The sequence below is a fragment of the Martes martes genome (genome assembly GCF_963455335.1).
Source record: "Martes martes genome assembly, chromosome: 4".
Classification (NCBI taxonomy): domain Eukaryota; kingdom Metazoa; phylum Chordata; class Mammalia; order Carnivora; family Mustelidae; genus Martes; species Martes martes.
Window position 1 is genome coordinate 49,668,689 of NC_137891.1, and position 21,850 is coordinate 49,690,538.

A 21,850-nucleotide genomic window follows, 5' to 3' on the forward strand; every position below is an offset into this window, starting at 1 on the left:
TGTCCTCTTAAGCAGAAGAGTGACATGGACACAAAGACTCAGGGGAACACCATGGGACAATGGAGGCAGAGACTGGAGTGGTGCGTCTGTAAACCAAGGACTGCCAAGGATTGCCAGCACACCAGAAACTAAGGGAAAGGAATGGAACAGATGTGTCCTCTAGAACTTCGAGAGACAGAGCACAGCTCTGCCGACACTTTGTTTTCAGACTTCTAATCTCAAAATATCTGTTGTTTTAAATCATTTGGTTTATGGTAATTTATTACAGCTGCCCTAGGAGACTAATATATAAAAAGACCAAAAAACAAATGGATGTATGAGGGAAACATGAACCAAAAGAAAGCCTTATCAGTAAAGGATCAAAGTAGCAGACAAAGCAGAATTCAAAGCTAAAAACAGTAAATGCAATATCATATAAATATAAAAGTTACAGTTCTCCAGGAGGTTACAGAGTCAACACTGAAAAAGGCCACAGACTGAAGGGACTACACTCTGGAGCCAGATGTTCTAGAACCTGGCTATAGTTCCTGGCTCTGTTATTAAATGGCTCTGTGACTTTAGAGAGATTGCATAACTTTTTTATGCCTCATTTTCCATATCTATAAAATGAAAACAATAATAATAGTTCATTTATAGGGCAATTATAAGGAATAAATGAATTTATATATACAAAATTAGTATTGTAAAATGACTTAATATATGTAAATGCATATATGTATTAATGTATGGTTGAAACAACAGCTGTCAGAAACACCAGAAAGTGTTAGCTGTTATTCTTCCTCCTGTTAATATAAAATGTTATATAAAAACCAACCAAGCAACATGGAGTATAAAACCAAACCTCAATAAAAGAAAAACTTTACAAAGTCACTATCATTGTGAAATATTTTTAAATAATCACTTTCAGAATTTGACATAATTTTCCATGAAAAAGCAAGACTAGAGAGGACTGTATAACACAATCAACAAGGTAAAACACACATTCTGTTCTATGTGAAAAGAGGAAATGTATTCTATTTTTCATTTAGAAAAATCTGATTATTATGGAACCAAAAGAAGCTCTTTCTCTTTTTTAAAAAGATTTTATTTATTTATTTGACAGAGAGAGAGAGAGAGAGAGTGAGAGAGAAAACACAAGCAGGGGGAGTAGAAGAGGGAGAAGCAGGCTTCCCGCTGAGGAGGGAGCCCTACGCAGGGCTTGGTCCCAGGACTTTGGGCCAAAGGCAGACAATTAACAACTGAGCCATCCGGGTGCCCCCCAACAGAAACTCATAATAAGATCCTCAAAAAAGATTTTTATAATCCTTCTTGTCTCTCAATGATGTAAGAAAACTAGAAGTCAAAAATTAAAAAGGCCAACCACAAGGCAACCATTTAATATTAAGATATTTACTTTCAAATAACTTCAGGAAATGAACTACTCTGCAACAGTGGGGTATATGACAGTCAAGTGGTTGAGTCCTACTTGGTTGCACTGACCCAAAGAATGGCCATGACTGAATGGTTCTAAACCAAGGTGGTACCATCTCCTTAGGGAAGATTTAGAAATGTATAACTAGACATACGGCTGTTACAAAGACTGAGGAATGCTATTGGCATTTAGGGTTTGGGGGTCAAGGAAGCTCAAGTTCTATAAAGCTCAGAATACTCTTACACAATGTAGAACTTTCATAGTCAAAGCATCAGTAAAGCTCCCATTGAGAAACATGGTTTAAACAGTGACTACAGGGCAAAGACTCCGTAGATATTTAAGGTATTTCTATTTGAAATGAAGTTAGTATCACCATGGTAAAAAAAAAGTCTATAAAACTAGCAGGCAATTCAATGTTCAGTTTTTCACGGCAAGAACCAAATTCAAGAACTTTCTTTTTTTTTTTTGATGATAATCTGAGAGCATCCAGGACTCTGTTTAGAGATTGCTGCAGAAACTTTTTTTTTTTTTTAACTAAGGCTCAAAAAGGGAATTCATATTTATCCGCAGAATAGGTAGATAATGGATAAATAAGTACATACGGAACTGTAAATCAATTTAATTTGTTATTTAGCTATTATTAGCTAAGTCAAATTCCAAGCAAATCAAACTTGAGCCATTTACCAGAAGCATCAGTGCTTCTGGTAACTATGTTTTTTGCACATTCTCATGTAGAAACAAAATATTTCAACAGTGTCCTTTCTTAGTATTTCTGATGGTATTAAGGTAAAATGCAATGTCCTGTAGTGGATAGCATGTGGGGACAAGTGTCTGCTGTTGGCTGAGGTCCTGATCTCCGGGTCCTGGGATCCAGCACCCTCTTCGGGCTCCCTGCTCAGGGGGAGAATCTGCTTTTATCTCTCCCTCTCCCTCTCTCTCAATCCCCCTCTGCCCATCCCCACTGCTCATTCTCTCTCTCTCTTTCAAAAAAAAAAAATCTTAAAAAAAATTTGGGATAATAGTATTTGCCTTACTTGTCTAAAATGTCAGGATGCAGAGTAACTATGAAGTCTCTACAATGGCCTGCCAATCTGTTCTGGAACTTGCCCTCTTGCTACCTCTCTCACGTTATTCCAGCTACATTTTCCCTCCCTTACTCTGCTACAGCCACACTGGTTCCCCTACTGTTCCCTGACTATTAACCTAAGGTCACAGCACTGACCATTCCCCTGTGAGAATGCTCTGTCCCCAAGAGCTTCAGGCTCACTCTCTCACTTCCTTACTTCTATCAAGTCTCAGGTCTAATGCCACTACCCCAGAGAGGCGTAACCATATACCATCCCATGAAACTTTCTCTTTATTTATACTTTGGCATAGCGATGCTCTACAGTGTAACATCTCATATTCTAGTTTGTTTGCTTATTGTCTATCTCTTCTCTGCTACAAAGTAATCTCAAGGAATGCATGAAATTCTTCTATCTTTTCCTTATGAATACTATTATAATAAATTAGTTTTTCTGAATCCCTCTGTATAAAAATTTAGCAGTGTGTTTTGTCAGAAAGTTTATATCTCTACTTTTCACTAATTAACATGAAATTATACTAACATTATTTTATTTTTTATGACATAACATATACTTCCAGACACATAACCATAATGATTTAGCATAGTATGGGAAGTTACATTTTTAACATCTCTAGTATGTCATTTGCCTGTCTTAATTATCCCAGTGTTCAAATATTCAAAGCATGTCCTAATTTTGCACACTCTTTCCCTGAAAAGATAGTATATTCCCTTTCTTTTTAGTGAATAGTTTTTCTTCCCTAAAAGCAACATGTTATATTTCATAACTTTACTATGTTACAAACCAGGTGGGCCTAAAACATGTTACTTGCCCTGAGAATAGTTTTCAAATTGGGGTGGTTTTTTTTTTTTTTTTTTTAAGATTTTATTTATTTATTTGAGAGAGAGCGAGAATGAGAGAGAAAGAGAGAGAGCATGAGAAGAGGGAGGATCCATGGGAGAAGCAGACTCCCTGCCGAGCAGGGAGCACGATGTGGGATTCGATTCTGGGACTCCAGGATCATGACCTGAGCTGAAGGCAGTCGCTTAACCCACTGAGCACAAAGCTGAGTCCCTTTCTTACCCATTTTATGTTTCTCTCATACTTTGTACCTAACAGAAAATCCATAATTATTAATTTACTGAATATAGGCATTAGCGCAGTGATAAGTAGCCCGTCCCTTCCTAAGCAGAAATAAAATAAGGAAGATTACTTACATTTAGAGCCTGATGAAGACGACCCACTGACGGTAGATCTCGATCCCCCTTTCATGGAAAAGACTCCTTTTCCCCTGCGAGTCGTCGTGACGGCCACTCTGGGACGCTTCAGTGGAATCACCGCACGGGGAGGCGGAGGTACACGCCCGTGGTAATCGAATAACCTTCACAAAACACAAGTGTGGCTGAGAGTTGGTTTATGCCTCCATGTTCTGTCAAATGTGTGAAACGATTAAGAAGATGGCCTTGTAAAAACGGTCAATACATGCTTTTGTTATGGTGGTGGTTCTCACACACGTGTTTATTAGAAATAGGATTCTAACAGTCTATGCGTTCTGGATATTAGAATCTGCCTCTCCAATATGAACTCATCTTTAAGGTATGAAAGGACAGGGAATTTACTCCAGGGGTACCCTGCCATTTGTCGAAATCAAGCTGACCTTTCCTCCCAAGTATATTTCTTTGCTCAGTCTCACCGACTTATCCTTCCTAAGACAGAAATCTTCCTCTTACACATCAGCCCTTATTAGCGCACTAGTTTGAAAAGAGGAAAAGATCATGCCGAATCAGGAACAAGGCAAAGCAGATTACTGTTCCATCATAAAACAGCTCATACGGAAAATCATTCTGAAGTGAGTCTAGATTAAAGAGAACAGCTGTGAGAGACAAATCAACATGGTGCCACACCTCTAAGGACTTTTTAAGTAACAAAGGACTCCTCTGGCTGTAGAAAAATTTCAGTGAAAAGAGGATAAAATGTTGTTGACTAGAGTACCAGTGGAAATATGTATCACGATGTCTTTTATTATTCTGACCATTTGCTAGGCATGAGAACTGAGACTAGTGATATTTGTATAGTAAGGTATAGAAAATTTCCCTAACCGAAAAAAGTACCAATAAAAATTCTAGAAGCTTTTACTAAAAAGTGAAAAATGATAATTGCCACAATCAATGCATTGCCACTGAACAACGAAAGGAATAAAAGTATGAGAATATTTACTCATTTATATAAATATGTATGTAATTCACAGATTCAGAAGCTTTCATATTGTTCATACTGCAGACTCATGAACAACACATTTTTGCATACTTAGCACATTTGAGAAGCAAAAAAATCAGAGAAGAACTATGAGGATATATTTACTCACTCGCTTTTTAAAAAACTATCTACCAGTGAACCAGATGTGTTATTATTTTATCCACTCTAAAGGGAATAGTGTTATTGACTTAGAATGATCACTGATACTACTTTATTGTGACATTATATATGGATTATATAGATTACATTCTCATAACTGTTTTAAAACAGTCAAAAAGAATAATCTAATATTAAAGTCAGAAGTTTCTATAATAGAAAAAAGCAGTTTCTGTAATAGGTCATTTTATAAAGTTACATCTTATTTATGCATACAGATGAATCCCCTTTTAGAAAACAATATATGAAATACAGTAAAAATTAAGATAAGCAGGTTTCCAAATATTCATTCAGAAACACTCAAAACTATGACACTATGGGGGTAAAAAAAAGGAGCATATAAACCACGCTTGAAGCAGAACTTTGTACTGGGGCTGTCTCCTACATTAGAGAGCTAAAGTGTTCAAAAACTATTTGGAAGCATGCTGGGGAGAAACTTGGAGATGTCTGGAAAGGAAAAGAAATGAAATGAGACAGAGTTCAAGAGAGGTGCCATCCTCTGTGAATAAGCAAAGTCCATTAGAGCTGAAGAACTGCTAGCAGAGAACAGGTCACGGATGTCAACACATTATAGTTTCCTTCAAAGAGTATGGGCAGGATGAAGCTGAAAAGGGTTATGAATATCATCCATACCACTAGGGGCTGGAAACTCAAAAGGGTCAACTAAACCTGCCCCTCATTTCAATCACAAAACAAGGACTCCATTACTTATTTATAAGTTGAATTCACACAGCACCTTAAGCTAGTGAGCCAAAATACGAAGGCACTTTTTATGAGCTCGAACACCCAGAGCTATCGAGGGAAGAAAAAAAAAATATGGCAATTGACTCATCTCTTCCAGAGCAGATGCTGCTGCTTCAGAGGAAAGGCAAGTTCTTTTGGAGGAGCCATTTCCCTGGGGCCATGAAAGTGCAATTTAGCTGGTTCATTAATTAAGCTAATCTATAAGTTGGGTTGAGAACATTTCTAAAGCACAAGTAAAATATACCACGATGGAGAAAAGCTATAATGAAAATGCAGGCCAAGTAAAGCCACCTTACTTACCGCGACTTCAGTGACAATGTGGTTCAAGAATATTTTACAGGAGAGTGAAATGTTTCTCACCATCTCCTATTGCTACCCCAGCCAACAATTACAAAGCCTCCAGTGTCACACAGGCCTCATTTTATGTTGAGAAAACGGAGCTGTGTTTGCTCATTGTATCTGTGACATGCTTTTGGTTTGCGACATGCTTTTGGTATGCGACATACATTTTCGTCACATACTCAGTATTTGTTATGCGTGTCCTCTGCTGTCAATTCCTATAGAGAGTAGCCCTTGTTCTCTGAATATTCTGGTGAGTTGCTTCGAAGGGCAATGACTCCTTTCTCATCAAGGAATCAAGGAAGGTTTTACCAATTCTTTCTGCCACTGTGATGGGAAGATGTGCAATATCAGAACTTAAGTTTTAAAAAGGGACGTATAATTTAGGAAAAAAAAACAACAACTAAAGAAGTGTATGGACACTTCACATGGCAGCATAATTTTGAATTTTATAAAATTTAACGGAGTTGAGTTTCTTAATTTTCATTGTCTACACTTGAGTTTACCAGAAATAAAAGGAAGACTGGGTATGGTCCTAATGCACAAAAACGTAACAAGAGAAGGATGGGGAGTGGGGCCAGACTTTCTGGGATTTAAGGTAAGATGTAGGGTTCTTCTAAAAGCAGAGGGAAGTAGGTAAGAGGTAACTCATGAAGGCAGACACACCATTGGCTTTCTCATCAGAATTCTGTTTATAGAAAATTTAAGAAATTTTACCTTATAAGGTATAAGATCAGCAAAATTGCTGAAACAAAGGAAATAGTCCATTTAAGATTATAGACAACAAAGATTACAATGCAATTGAATTAAATGGAATCCAAATCTCAAAGGCAATGAAAAGTTTAAAATTTCTTCCTTCTCATTTTTTGGGTTCCTTTCACTCTTAGAATTACATTCCCTCTCCTTTTCTTTAATGGTTCTTTATTTTCCCTAATATGTGTAGAATACTGTTTTCCCTCTAATATTAGTGGCCAAATAGATAATGATTTATAATGAAGCTAAACACAGAATTTTTCCTTCCTCAAGGTCTACTTTAAAATAAGAACCCTAAAAGGACTACTCTCAAGAGTAAATAAATAAATGTAGTCAGATTTTACTAGAAACAACCCTGTACAAAAATACGAGGATTTAATTCACTTTATTTAATAAATATTTCTACTTTTCAAGTGCTCATTTCTTGCTTGGAATTCTGTTTGCTTTAATAATGGCTGAGATACGCAATTTTATTACCTAGAAAAAGGTAAAATCTGGTAAACAATATTTATGTACCTGATAAAAATAAACATAGCTCATCTCTAAGAAGAATATGGATATTAGCTATTAAAAATTAGCTGTATTTTGGACATAGACAATTTAATGGCATATTAACATATAAAATGAATATAATTTTGAATGCTTGTTTTTATTAAAAGCTTGTTAGTATTAAGCTCAAAAATAATAAAGCAACATTTAAAAAAGACATAACGCCTAACCTCATACTCTAAAACAACTACTATGTGGGACATGTGTTTGGCTCAATTGGTTAAATGTCTGCCTCTTAATTTTGGCTCAGGTCGTGATCTCGGTGTTGTGAGATTGAGTCCTGTGACAAGCTCCGCATGGGCGTGGAGCCTGCTTAAGATTCTTTCTCTCCCTCTCAATAAATAAATGAATTAAATAAATAAGAATAAAAGATTACTATCATTTTCTAATCTTTTTTCCACAAGTATCCATATCTTTCACATAGTTGAGAACAAAGTATATGCATAATCATGTATTCTGGTTAATTCTCCTTGGTTTATATTAAAAACATTTCTCAAGCCTGCCAAATGGTCTTCTTAATGTTTATTTTAATTGCTATGGTGCATTTTCTCAAGCAGATATGCCATATTCTAATAATCATTACCTGATTGACTTTGACTTAATGCCCATTTTTCCACTGTCACCTAATGTGATTTTAAAATTAAAAAAATTTTAATGTAATGTTTGCATAATATTTTATCACTGAAGAATGAATTTTAATTTTAGATAAATTATTTAGATAAATAGATTTCAAGAATTGGTAATTACCTATTTTTTTTTCTAAATGTCCCTCATGAAAAGAGTTCTTTATTTTCCTTACTCATGAATCAAAAGCTACAGTCACCATGAGCTTAATGCTAACAAAAACATGTAGTCTGTGCTAGGGGCTAAAAAACTAGGCTGCCTACAGCCCAAACCTGAGAACAAGTTCATCTCACTGGGACTTTGCAGCATATGTGAAGATCAGTAATCAGAGGATCAGAGATCTTCCTATGTATTGATTGAACCTTGAACCCTTCTCTTCAGAATGTTTATTTTCTGACAGATGAATAGGCTATAAAATCAAATTAAGGTGCCTATTCTTTTTTAAGAAGGGATATATTTGAAATCCACGTGAATGATTCTTATAGCCTACTCATTATGTCTGTTTTCTACACTGCTTGAATTACTCAAAATTCACAAAATCTGTCTATAATTTCCACACTGACTTCAAGTAAGCTTCTGGTTTCAACTGAATTAGAAGATTTCAAATTTTTTTTAAAGATTTTATTTATTTATTTGACAGAGAGAGAGAGAGATCACAAGTAGGCAGAGAGGCAGGCAGAGAGAGAGGAGGAAGCAGGCTCCCTGCTGAGCAGAGAGCCCGATGCGATGCGGGGCTCAATCCCAGGACCCTGGGATCATGACCTGAGCAGAAGGCAGAGGCTTTAACCCACGGAGCCACCCAGGCACCCCTGAATTAGAAGATTTCAAAGGCACACTTAACTGGAGACCAGTAAATGAATAATTTCTATTGTTTTTTTTGTTGTTGTTATTAAAATTTTCTAAGATTTTCAGTGAAGTTGTCTTCTTGGATCTTGTGCAGATATTTCTTGAACATGCTTTTAAAGGTAAGGTGATCGAAATCTTGAATGTCTTTTCTGCAATTTTAAAAAAATTTTATTATTTTTTAAAATTTCTTTTTAGTGTTTTTCTGCAATTTTTTGACCGCAATATAATCTTTACCATTTGCACACCTTTGCTATCTGCTATATTTCGTATACAGCTTTGGTTAATGAAAAAGTCAATACATTCAAATAGCAGTTTTGAGGTTATAAATCAGTAAAATTATTCTCTTCTTAATTGCTTATAATTCTGTAATGTGGGTATTGTTAAGTCATTTTGCCCACGGAGACAAAAAAAAAGGATGATGTGATGTTGCCCAGGTCACTTAGCCAGGCAGCACAAGCACAGCTAGGCCTGATACTCATGTCTTCTGCCTCTAAATCAATACCCTTTGTCAAGTGTACCATACTGTTATTTCCAAATGTTTTAAGTGGAATACTATTCTATTAGATGATTATTTAAACCTGCATAATGAAACACATACATTGCCTCTTGCTAATATGTTTTTCCAAGAGTCATGAATATATCTATGCTCTACTCTGTAATCAATGAAACAACTGCAACTTGATGTTAACTATAGCTCGAGTAGCTTCTCTTCTGTTAAGTTACTCAAGGTCAAAATTGTACCAGAGTGGAACAATGCCCATTTCACATCATTTAATATGTATATATGTTTTCTATATGGTAAAGCACATCTGGCATTTCTTTCTCTCTATTAACAGAAGTTGACTTATACTGGCGGTTGTCAGATGTTCAGTGCTGCTCCTGATACTACTGAAAAAAGATTGGATTAACACTGCTAATATCTCAGAAATTGAAAACATTCCCTGGGGGGATTCAATATAATTTTAGGCATTTATCTCCTTTTACTTTACTTGGAAGAATATAAATATTTATGTTTAGTTTTAATACCATGGAATGTCCTTCATTTAGAGTCAGACTTGACCTTTTAGAAGAAAATGCCATTTAATGCTGTAAATTATTGAACAGTGCCCTGTGAAATATAAAAAAGAGTTTAGAATAACCATTCAAGTCTATTATTTAGTGACACTCTTCATGATCCCCGAAACCATGACAGACACTTAGTCTTCAGGAAAGTTACTGATGGGCCAACATATCAACACAGTGACAACCATGGCACATTGTGTAAAGCAGTTTTCTAAGCTGAAACTATCTAAGGGTTGAATTTCCAATCACATTAGAATTCCCAAACCTGGCAGAAATAGGATGACCATAGGATATGGATATATGGCAGTGATGAAGCTATTATGTTCTAGGAGCAGAAGGGAAAACAATAAAAATAGAATAAGCCAGAGGTGGCACAATGGACTATTTTGGAACAACTGACCAACCAGTTGATTTCTCAGTCCCAGGAACAGTGCTACATGAGTACCAGTATAAGAAATGCATTGAATATCACCGTTCATAGTTACTGCTAGCTGTTATTGGTAGCTAACATTGATTATGCAGTAAAAATATACCAGGATAGAGCAGGCACAATGCGGATCATTATTTGTACGTTACTTCCTTAGAACAACCTTATGAGGCAGGAATTAATTTCTTGCTCACTTCATGAATGAGACAACATGTTTTGTAGTATTAAGTAACTCACCCAAGTTTGTACCACTAGTAAAAAGAGAAAAAAAAATTAACCATAAATTCAAGCAGAGTGTAATTTATGAGAAATTACTGTGGATAAAATGGTTAGCACTTTGTAGGCTATTTATATCGTCCAACCTCTCCATTCTGTTTTCCTTTCATGACAATCTATTTTCATAGGGAACTCCTGACTCTATCCATTAGTGATGGATGCTTACATCTTTTTTAACCAAGTGCAAAGTGCAAAAAGTGGGGGGAAAAAAAACCAGTAAGAGCACAGATTTTTCAGACTTTCTGTTAGCAACACAACCATACTGACCTTTTGCACCCTTATATGTCAAACAGATTTTATATAAGACAAATAAGTGACTCAGGGAATTGTTCAGAGTTACTTTTTTTTGGTGTAGTGAAGAATCATCTGAAAACTCCAAGCTCTATAACTCTTTGGCAGGTAGGACAGATTTATCTATCATCTATTTATCTATCATCTACCTAATCATGTTATTGAGCTATAATTTATATAGAAACTCCATTATAGGTAGAAATTCTTTATTTTACTCATATTTTAAAAATATTTATTTATTTGACAGAGAGAAAGTGCAAGCAGGGGGAGTGGCAGACAGAGGGATAAGCAGGCTCCCTGCTGAGCAAGGAGCCTGATGTGGGGCTCAGTCCCAGGGGCCTGGGATCATGACCTGAGCTGAAGGCAGACACTTAACGGCTGAGCCACACAGGCACCCCTAGAAATTCTTTAAATGTAGAAGGAAATCCCAAGATAGAAAACACTTAAGAGACTACAATGCTAAAAGAGTTTCATATTGACAGACTAAAAGACAGTGTATATTAATTGAAAACTTTACTCATAGCAATTATGACAGTGTTCTGTATTCTGGGAAAAAAAAAAAAAAAAAGCTGTATTAAAAATGTCTTTAGGGTGAGCCTAAAGGGTAGCCTGGGGTAGCCACCTTTGGTTGGGATCGAGACCTGCATCGGGCTCCCTGCTCAGCAGGGTGTCTGTTTCTCCCTCTGTCCTTCACCCCACTTGTGCTCTCCTTCTCTCAAATAAATAAATAGAATCTTTAAAAAAATTTTTTAGAATTGTCTAAAACTAAAAATTTCAAACAGTATGCAGACTATTTAAATGTTGTCTTTTCTTGACAGTAAATGGGATTAGTTTTTGCTGCCAGATCTTCAGATCATTTTTAGGACAAGTTATTATAAGCTGTTTAATAGTTACAATAAAATATTGTGTTTTTAGAAATTAAAAAAATGATTTGGGAAAATTATGTTTTAAAATTCGCATTCAGTCATAAAGGCATAACTAATGGAACAACTTGCTTAACTGAGTAGTTGAACATAGCAGTGATGAAGATATGGTTGTGGTCTGTTCGCCCTTTAGGTAAGGCTGTCTCCTTTCACTTAACTCATAGACTAATTGCTCCCCTTCCGTTTTGCATATTCACACAGTTGGTTATTGCATCTAAATGAATAGTTTATAATTGTAGTTTGGTCATGAATTTACTGTATGACCAAGGGAAAACCAAAGTCTCTCTAAATCCAAAGAGATGAATTAAGAACACAAACTGAGTATCCACTATGTTTGAGACTTAATGATATTGCCTGAGGATACAGTAATACTCAAACCTAAGCATTTTCTCCACATTCATGGAGGAAGAGAGGCAGACATAAATCAAATACTGTCATCACAAAGAAAGACAGCAGTAAAAAGCAGAAGTGCTGTGAAGGAACAATGCTGGGTACTGAGAGAGGGGAACAGAAGAAACTAATTTAGTCTGAAAGTGGTGCTCATGCTGAGATCCGAGGGATGAAGGCAAGTTGACTATGGCCGAGGGAGGAATGAGGAGAAAGAGCAGCACGGAAAAAGGTGCTGAAGGAGGAGGGTATATCGTGTTCTCGTGGAGCTGGGAAAGGAGCCACACGGCTGGAGCAAACAGAACCAGGCTCTCCCTGGGATCCTGAAGTTTCTCCCCTATTAAAAATGTCCATTATGAACTATTTTTCCAAGTTTGCATTTTTATACCTTGGGATTTTTTTGGTTGTTGTTTGACTAGAACTCACAATTAAAAAAGCTTAAAAGATCTTTATCTCATTTTTGTGTGTGTGTGGTCTAATGATCTACAACAGCTGGCCCTTGATCTGCATATCTCGGAATTTCAATTACCCCTGTTTATAGTTAAATAACATGGCTCCCTGCAGCACAAATCAAATTTCAGTTGCCACGTATTAACTATGAGTAATTTCATCAACTCCAAACTTGGCTGCTGGTGTTTCAGCCCACTAAGCACTGTGCAAATAAGAGACACATCATGATCAGTGATTGGTCACGTCACGTCATTCAAAGTCCGTCTGGTTGCCGCGCATCTGTCGCACACACAGACAGGAACTGTGTAGTTGTATTGTCTCCTTGTTGCCAGTGATAAACCCACGTGGCCCTGGGTAGAAGTGGATAATCAAAAGAGGGAACTGGTCCAAAAAACGAAAGTGCAGCAAAGAAGAGCAGAGCAGTAACACTGGAAGTGGGATAATATTAAATGGGATAGAACTGGGGATGCCTCGGTGGCTTGGTTGGTTAAGCGATTGCCTTTGGCTCTGGTCATGATCATGGAGTCCCAGGATCGAGTCCCATATCGGGCTCCCTGCTCGGCAGGGCATCTGCTTCTCCCTCTGACCCTCCCACTTCTCATGCTCATTCTCTCTCTCACACTCTCTCTCAAATAAATAAATAAAATCTTAAAAAAAAAAATGGGATAGAACTGTCGGAGAAACAGCTGAGGACTGCCAACACTCTTCTACTAGAGAGACTCCAGATATGGAGCCAGAGGAACTTTGGAAAAGCAAACATATTGTCATAAATGAGGAAGCCAGTTGTGAAGGGATAAAACGGGATGACGATGCCCCAGAAGAAGGGACACTGGCGAAAGAACCACACACTGAAGACCTCTCAGAGATAGTTCACAATGCTGATCGTCTATTGACGCTGGTCCAGCCTTCGAAAGGAGTCTGACACCTCACGGAGGCACAAGAGGATTGCTAGCTCCATATTGTAAGTTGTACAAGAAGGCAGGCCCTGCTCAAACTACTTTTGGACAGGTCTTTTTACAAAGAGCTAAAAACAGGTTAATTCTCAATATTTTTACTGTTTCAAATTATAGTGTACTTAAAACACCTTTACTGTATTTTCCTATTATTTATAACCAACAGTAAGAGAGTTTTTAATGTTTTACAAACACTTTTAGAGGTGGTGGAAAAATTCTATTTTTCCACTGGTTGTTAACATCACTTTGCATGGTTTCCTTTATTATCTAACACCACTATGCAAAGCAAGAATTGCCCGTAGTTTTTAACTGGATCTAACCAATCTAACCAACTAACATTGCAATGTGTCATACTGAAAACAGATGTATTTTAGAAGGTTGGAGTTATTTTCCGAGTTTACAAAACTCTCAGTCTTGAAGAATCCTAAGTTAACAACAGACCTGGAAAACAATATTGGTTCATTAAATTTTTGGAATGTTATTCCAATATTCCATAACCGAACTTCGGCTTAAGAACCACCAGAGTCTTAAAAAGTCCAAGATGTACTATGCTTTAGTAAGCACAATGAAAATAAGAAAATATGTCTGCATTTTATTTTTTGGGACTGAGTAAAGAATTTTCTGTACTTTAAACATCTAGTAAGAATACCTAGGAGTGCAACATACAAAACAGTTAAAAGAATTTAAATTAAAGGGTAACAAGAATGAAAAACTAACATACCGATTGTAGAAATCTTCTCTGTAGTAATCATAGTCAAAGACATAACCACTAAGGAGGGAAACAAAAAATTAGTTGACATTTGTTCAACCACACTAATTTTGGTATGAAGTTATGAGGTTATAACAAGAAACTTGTTATTTTTAATAACAATTTTTAATAACAATTATTTTTAAAATAATTAATAACAATTAATTTTTAATAAAACGTTATTTTAAATAACTTGTTATTTTTAACAAGTTTTAACAAGTTTAAATTTGTTATTTTTTGTTACTTTTAAAATATTTATTTTTCAGCGTAATTATGTATCCAAAGAGTTTTACAAAATAATTTCTACTTGGATATAGTGCCATATCAAACTATCATATGTCTGACAATGCAATGATAATGGTTTGTGTGGTTTCGAATGGAAGATGAGAGGAGGTAGCAAAATAAAAAATTTTAATACTTGTAATTACATATGAATGAAAGCCATTTTTTCCAGACAGGATATAATATAGTTATCCTTTCTTCCTAAGGTATGTACAGTGAGGCTGTACAATGAACAAACGGTATGGAACGGAAAGGTTTAATGACCCATTTGCTATAAGAATGATAAATAGAAATGATTTTCCTTAGAAATTCAGCATTTTTTTCCATTCTAAAAACTTACAGTTTCATGCACAGAGAAAAAAAACCAACTTGGCAGAATCTTAGCAACAGTAATTTAATATTTCAGGGTACTTAAATAGCAATTAATAAGCACATTTCAGTGAAAAGATGAAGCTTCTTAAAGGAATATATAATAAAAACTGTTCCCATCTACTTATATAATTGTTGGAATTTACAAAGCCCTTTATGTGCATTATTTCCTTTTAGTATGCAAAACAATCCTGTTGGATACTGTAACTAGAAGAAATTAAGGTGCAAAGGACCTAAGGGACTTGCTCAAATTTTTATTGCTAGTTAAGTGACAGAGCTGAGACCGGAAAAAAAAAATCTTCTGAATCCATGTCTGGGGCATTTTTCCATGGCACTGTGCAACCCTCCCCAGCCTGTAAGAAATTCGCTCATGACAAATGAAGTATCTATACTATAGGGGAATAATTATTTTTAATGTTTATTCATTATTTTTTTTGGTATGAAACATACATAACAAAATTTATCGTTCTAACCATTTTAAGTATACAACACAGTGGCATTAAGTATATTCACAATGTTGTTTAAAGATCGCCAATATCCATTTCCAGCATTTTTCATTATCCTAAACATAAATTCCATACCCATGAAACAGTAACTCCCCATCCCCTACTCCCCCTCCCCCCAGCCCCAGGTACTCTCCATCCTACTTTTTGAATCTGCCTCTTCTAGATACCTCAAGTAAGTGGAATCATACAATTTTTGTCCTTCTTAACTCTGGCTTATTTCAGTTAGCATAACTTTTTCAGGGTTTATCCATACTGTATTTTATATGAGAATTTCATTCTTTTTTATGACTGAAAAATACAATATTGTATATATGTACACATCGCTTTTTGTTTATTACTCTATTGATAGACATTTGAGTTGTTTCCAGCTCTTGGCTGCAGTGAATAGTGGTGGTATGAACATCGGTGTGCAAATATTTGTTAGGGTCCCTGCTTTCATCTCTTTGGGGTATCTACCTAGAAGTGGAATTGCTAGGTCATAAAGTACTTTTGTTTAACCTTTTGAGGAACCACCATAGACAGGCAAATAATTTTATATTCCCCAGTTGATCAATTTAACAGTCCTTCAGTTTGTAACTATTCTTACTCAGGAGACTTGAAAGAACACATTATTTAATCTTAACAACAACGTATAAGACATAGAGTATTATTCCAATTTTATAGGACACTGAGCCTTAGAGATATTAAATACCCTACATAGCACAGGTTAAGTGTTCTAGTACAGCGTAGTCATTCATGCGCTCCTTTGTCAGAATCTGACCAGGACGTGTGTGTCAGGAACTGTACTTGGCACTTAGGTTTAGAAGCAAAACAGATGTCTAACTTTGATTATAAGCACCAATTAGCAAACACAGAGACCTAATCATATTGATCCGTTTCCCTGCTATTGCCACTAGCTCACCCCACATCTTACAAACTCCCCAGCATTTTGTTTCAGCAGAGTTGAGTTTAACCTCTGTCCTCTATTTAGAAAGTCTTGAATCCGGTCTTTCCTTACCTATTTAATCTGTATGTTGTATCTTTTTTCTTTGACAGCAGTGGAGACAGATAAAAAGCTAATAAGAAAAATATTTTAAATGGGAAATACTTAGAAGTAAATGAATGGGACATAGAGAAACAGAAGGGGAGAACTGTTAAGAGAGATTTATCAGGGCTGGCCTCTCTGAGGAGGTGACATATGACTGGAGGCTTGAAGAATGAGAAAAGTTCTATCAAGGGCCAGGGGAGAAAAGGACCCAGGGGAAGAGAAAGCACAAAGACACAAGTCAGAAAGACTCTGATGAATTCAGTAAAGCAAGAAGGTTGGTCCAGGGCTACTGCCATCACTCAGACAAGAAATAACAGCGTCCTAGACGACACTGCAGAAAAGATGGAGAGGGTTAGACAGGTTCAGGACACGTTTTGGAAGCAGACTCTAGAGGAAAATCTTGAGTTCGATTTTGGGTAAGATAGCATTTGGATGCTTGTGAGACAATCAACAAACACGTTCATGGGTGATTAAATGCTGCTTTACTGAGCAGCCCCAAAGAAAGGGCTTGCTGGGGATGTAAGTTTGGGAGTTGAGAGCATGCTGATGGCAATAAAGCCATTAAAAAGGTGAGATCTATTTTAGGAGTGGGTGTAGCAAGAGGGAGTAGAGGCTGCTCCTAGGTATTCTAGAATTGTAGGGGTCAAGGGAAGAGAAGGTAGCAAAATAGGTCAGATGTGGGTAGGAGACAGAACTTGAAACTAAGTAGCTCTGGGCAAGTTGTCAACAGGTTTGGTTTCTTCTGAGGCCACTTTTTTAACCTTGCAGATGGCTACTGTCTTGCTCTCTCTCCTCACGTGGTTGTCCCTCTGTGGTGTCTGAGTCTTAATCTCCTCTTCTGATAAGAACACCTGTCGTGGGGCGCCTGGGTGGCTCAGTGGGTTGGGGCCTCTGCCTTCGGATCGGGTCCTGATCCCGGAGTCCTGGAATCGAGCCCCGCGTTGGGCTCTCTGCTTGGCGGGGAGCCTGCTTCCCCTCCTCTCTCTCTGCCTGCCTCTGTGCCTACTTGTGATCTCTGTCTGTCAAATAAATAAATAAAATCTTAAAAAAAAAAAAAAGAACACCTGTCATATTGGTTTAGGACCCACCAACATTTTCATTTTAACTTCCTCACCTCTTTGAAGACTCTCTCTGCCAATATAGTCACATTTTGAGGAACTGGGTTTAGGGCTTCAACAGGTGAATTTTGGAGGAACACAATTATAACAACATTGAAAAATCCATTTAATCTTTGCAAACTGCCTCTGCAAAGTGGAATAGCACAGTTTCGAGCACATTGTAATAAGTCAGTTAGTTTTTAAATCATTTTTCATAGAGCTGATATTTAAAACACAGGTTTATTTCAATCAAAAGTTGGTGATTTTTCTGATTGTGTCATGTTTCACCAGACATTTGTTAATTTAAATAAGTTTAATAATCTTGATGCTTTAGCATATAACTTTATTTTTCCTCAGATGCTTATGAGAGCATTCCAAAGGTTTATGAACTTGATGATGAAAACATTTAATTCAAGATGTATAAATTCATCTTGATTTTTATATTTGTCTTCTCTCTCTTTTTAAACTCCCCAAGTGCCAAATATGACACATGAAGCAATTAATAAATATGCTATAAATGTGGCTGACAATGATGATACCATGCATTTCATACCTTCAGGAAATACTTCAATAATTTAATAGCCTTCTGGAAATTTAAAAATGTATGAGAAAAGAGAAATCATTTTTGTTTTTCTTAGTAGCTGCTTAAATTATCTCGTCCAATCTGCTTATTTTTTCTTCAGTCCTGACTGCTGAGACGAATTTGCAAGAACAAGTTGTAGCTGAGCGTCCTGAACTATTTGATCTCCAAGTCCCACCGTCTGCTATCAGGAACTCAATTTTACCTATCACAGTTCAAAATGAAGTGAAATGCACAAACAGACCTCTCTTGGTAATCACGACAAGCCTGTTTTTGTCTTAATGGCTTGGGCTTTTAGCTGAAATGCCATGGCTGTAGTTGGCTCAGGTCATAAGCTATAAAATTACACTGGATTTCCAAGGAAGAAAAAGAGATTCAAAGAAATGAGAAGAGATAACCACAGGGCAAGTATGATTTGTGACAATTATGCTTTCCCAGTGTTGCTGCTGCCAGCTTTTTTTTTTTTCCCCTTTCCCCAGATTTTGTCTCTCTAAAAATCCCTTTCTCTTTCTGTGTGAAACTCTATTTGAAATTACCTGTCAAAAAAATGGCATTTCCAGAAGCCGTATTCAGGTTTTTAAGGCGTTTTATGTACCTCAAGATTTTACTGGAAGGAAAAACATGTCTTTCAAGTTAAAAAAAAAAAAAAAAGAAGAAGAAGATGATAGCCTTTCCTTTCCTCATAAACTGTTCTGTTCATGGGCTAATTTACTTTTCTTTTTTTGAGGAGGGGCTTTTAAGGGAAGGACCTTTGCAGTTTTCATTGTAGCAGCTTTGTTTGACAATCTGGTTCTTAGGTTGCTGAAACAAAATGGTCATAAATCAATGTTTTAGGCACTTTCTGAGAAGAAACTAAGTCTGGGAAATGTCAACGCTTCTGTTGTTTAGAGGCATGCTCTGTGCAAGGGGCAGATACTCAACTTTTTAGAAAAATGAAACAAGAGTTTGAATATTTCGCACAAATAATTTATATTTTTTATTTTTAAATCTGGTACACTTTCATGATTTTTATTCTACTTTTCAGTGTACCTTTATTCTAACTGCTCAGGTTCCCTCAAAATTTAATGGGAAATGGGAATTAGTAAAGTAATTGTTTAGAGTTGCACACTCATAGTCTTTATTTTATTCCTGAAGATTAAATGACACCAAGTAACTTCCCTGGAATTCAATTTAAGCTTTTTCATTTACAGAAGAAGAAATCACAACTCATTAGGTTTTGCAATATACGAGATCAATTTTATCTAATCCCTTTAAATTCATAAAACCAGCTTCATATGAATAGACTAATACACACAAGTATTTCTTTTTATTTTCCATCGCAGAACTTCATTAAAATATAATCTGGAGAAAATGAATAAACTTCCCAGCACAAGGAGGAAGCATTTTAATGGTTTCATTACAGACATCCTGCCAATAGTAACTCCTACTGAAGCCTTCTCAGTGACTCTATCTGGCTTCCCAGCACTTGCTTCGGCAGCACATATACTGTATCTGGCTTCCCAAATTAAACTGGATAATCAATTACTGAGTATTTTAAGTCAAGCACAATACTGGGACTTGTGGATAATAATATCAGCAGAACATGGCTTCTAACCTCAAGGAATGTCAATCTAAGTATAAGGGATTAGATAAATATACAAATGACTATAATTTAAACAGAATTTGAAAAATGCCAAAACAGATATAAAAACTGTTATGAGAGCTTATAGGCAGAAGGAATAGGATGTGGTTGGTGGGACAAGGTCTCAAACAAGGCTTTGTGAAGGAGATGGCATTTGAATTGGTCTTTGTAAAGTTAGGAATTCGACAAGTGAATGTCCAAAAGGAGACCCTTCCAGAAGGCCAAGAATTGGTGGGAGAAAAATGTGGAATAAATTTGTAGAACAGTACTTTATGAAGATGAGTCTCTGTCATTAGCATAACTTTTCTTCAGAGTACCTGTGGAAGTCATGTTTGCAGAAGTCAAAGGGCAGGCTAATGGACTGAATTTCCAGAGCTTACTTCTCCAAGGTTAGTAGAAGTATTCTTAGATGTACCTACAGTATCCGATCTCTCTCTCTCTCTCTTTTTTTTTTTAAAGATTTTTATTTATTTATTTTTGACAGAGAGATATCACAAGTAGGCAGAGAGGCAGATTGGCAGGGGGGTGGGGGTGAAGCAGGCTCCCTGCCGAGCAGAGCCTGATACGGGACTTGATCTCAGGACCTTGAGATCATGACCTGAACTGAAGGCAGAGGTTTAACCCACTGAGCCACCGAGGCACCCTACGATATCCTATTTCTAACTTGTCATAGAATCTGGTGTAGGTTTCCAAATGTCAGAGTATATGTAGTTAAACAGATTTGTAAACTTTGTCAAGATAATATGTGGACAAAAATCTGTCTATTTTCTTTTAGGGAATACATATAAAACTTAAATTTTACTTCAGAGTGTGTGTGTATGTGTGAGTGTGTGTATATAGTGGATAGATATTCACACATACAGTAAAAGTTCAAAAAGAGTGAAAAAAGTTACTTCGTCTAAATTGCATTGACAAGATCGTTTACTACCAAGGACTTTGGAATTGAGGAAGGAGGTGAGTGGGAACCTAAAGAATTATGACACATGCATAAAGTTCCCGACTAATTGTGGATCAGGACCTGGGAGCTCAGGAAGATGCAGTGACTAAGACATTCAAAAGGGTAAAAACAATCCACCCAGCCTAGTTATGAGTTCTGGTCTCTTACCTGCTGTGAGTCAAGTTTACTCTTTCACACACTTTAAGGGTAAGTGTGAACCAGTACCTACTATAAGTAAGTTTACTGTGAAACAGTAAACAATTTAATTAAGGTAGGTGTAGATAGTGAGTTCTGGGAGCAAAAGAGAAAAAGGAGGGGAAAATATTATTTTTCTGTCTTCTGACAGAACCCAGGGATTGTGATTTTGAAAGTATCTTCTTGAATGCTTGTTACCCTTCTTTATGCTATGTTCTGTTAGGAAAGATGTTTACACATTCTATGTGTAAACACATATGTAAACACAATTCTATAATTGTGTTTATTTTTCCTTTCAGTCTTTTGCTCTGGAATAAGTGAAAAAAAAAAAAGATTCTCTTCAATTCATGATCACTTGATAAAACTACAATGAAAATGAAAGTTTATTTTTTGCAAACTGCATGACATACTTGGTAAGAGAACTATAAATGTGAAAGCAGGAGAACCAAGAATCTAGCCATTTTGAAGGCCTGGCCTACAGATAAAGAGTCTTGTCTGGACCAGTAAAATGGTCTCCAAACAGGTATTCCTGATTTCAAGTACATTCCCATCTCCTATCCATGATACCTGCTGCTAGTGACTTGAAAGCATTCTTTTTACAAAATATCAAAAACAAAACAACAAACTTTTCAGTTACTCTCCATGCCTCACAAGGTAATATTCAGACTCAATATTCAGTGCTCTCTAAAATGGGGCTCCTTCTTCAAATATTCTTTAATAATTTGTTCAACTACTCTTTCAACCATTCAGCATTTTCCTGAGCCTACTCTGTGTGGCAGAGAAATGCTCCTTGCTGTCACAGGAAGACATTCTTGGATCTCTACACAGTCTTCTGCATTAGCCAACTGGTAGCTCAGCATTTTCCCATTATAGGGTGTTGCTCAAGCTCTCCATCTATCAACATGTTTTATCTTCTTTCAGTTGACTATTATCCATTCCTAAAGGCCAAACTCAAGCCCCACGTTTTCCCCAACTAT

At 36.5% G+C, this 21,850-nt stretch overlaps 1 protein-coding gene across 1 annotated transcript in view; it reads right to left on the bottom strand.

The window, feature by feature from the left end:
• The window catches only part of RALYL (RALY RNA binding protein like), a 147,152-nt gene that overhangs the window by 20,347 nt on the left and 104,955 nt on the right, over positions 1-21,850 (bottom strand). Inside the window, exons 4-5 of the mRNA XM_080802292.1 lie at positions 14,233-14,280; positions 3,693-3,856 (exon numbers count right to left, since the gene is read on the bottom strand). Of these exons, the coding sequence (XP_080658418.1) occupies positions 3,693-3,856; positions 14,233-14,280 (212 nt within the window). The remainder of the gene's footprint in view (positions 1-3,692; positions 3,857-14,232; positions 14,281-21,850) is intronic.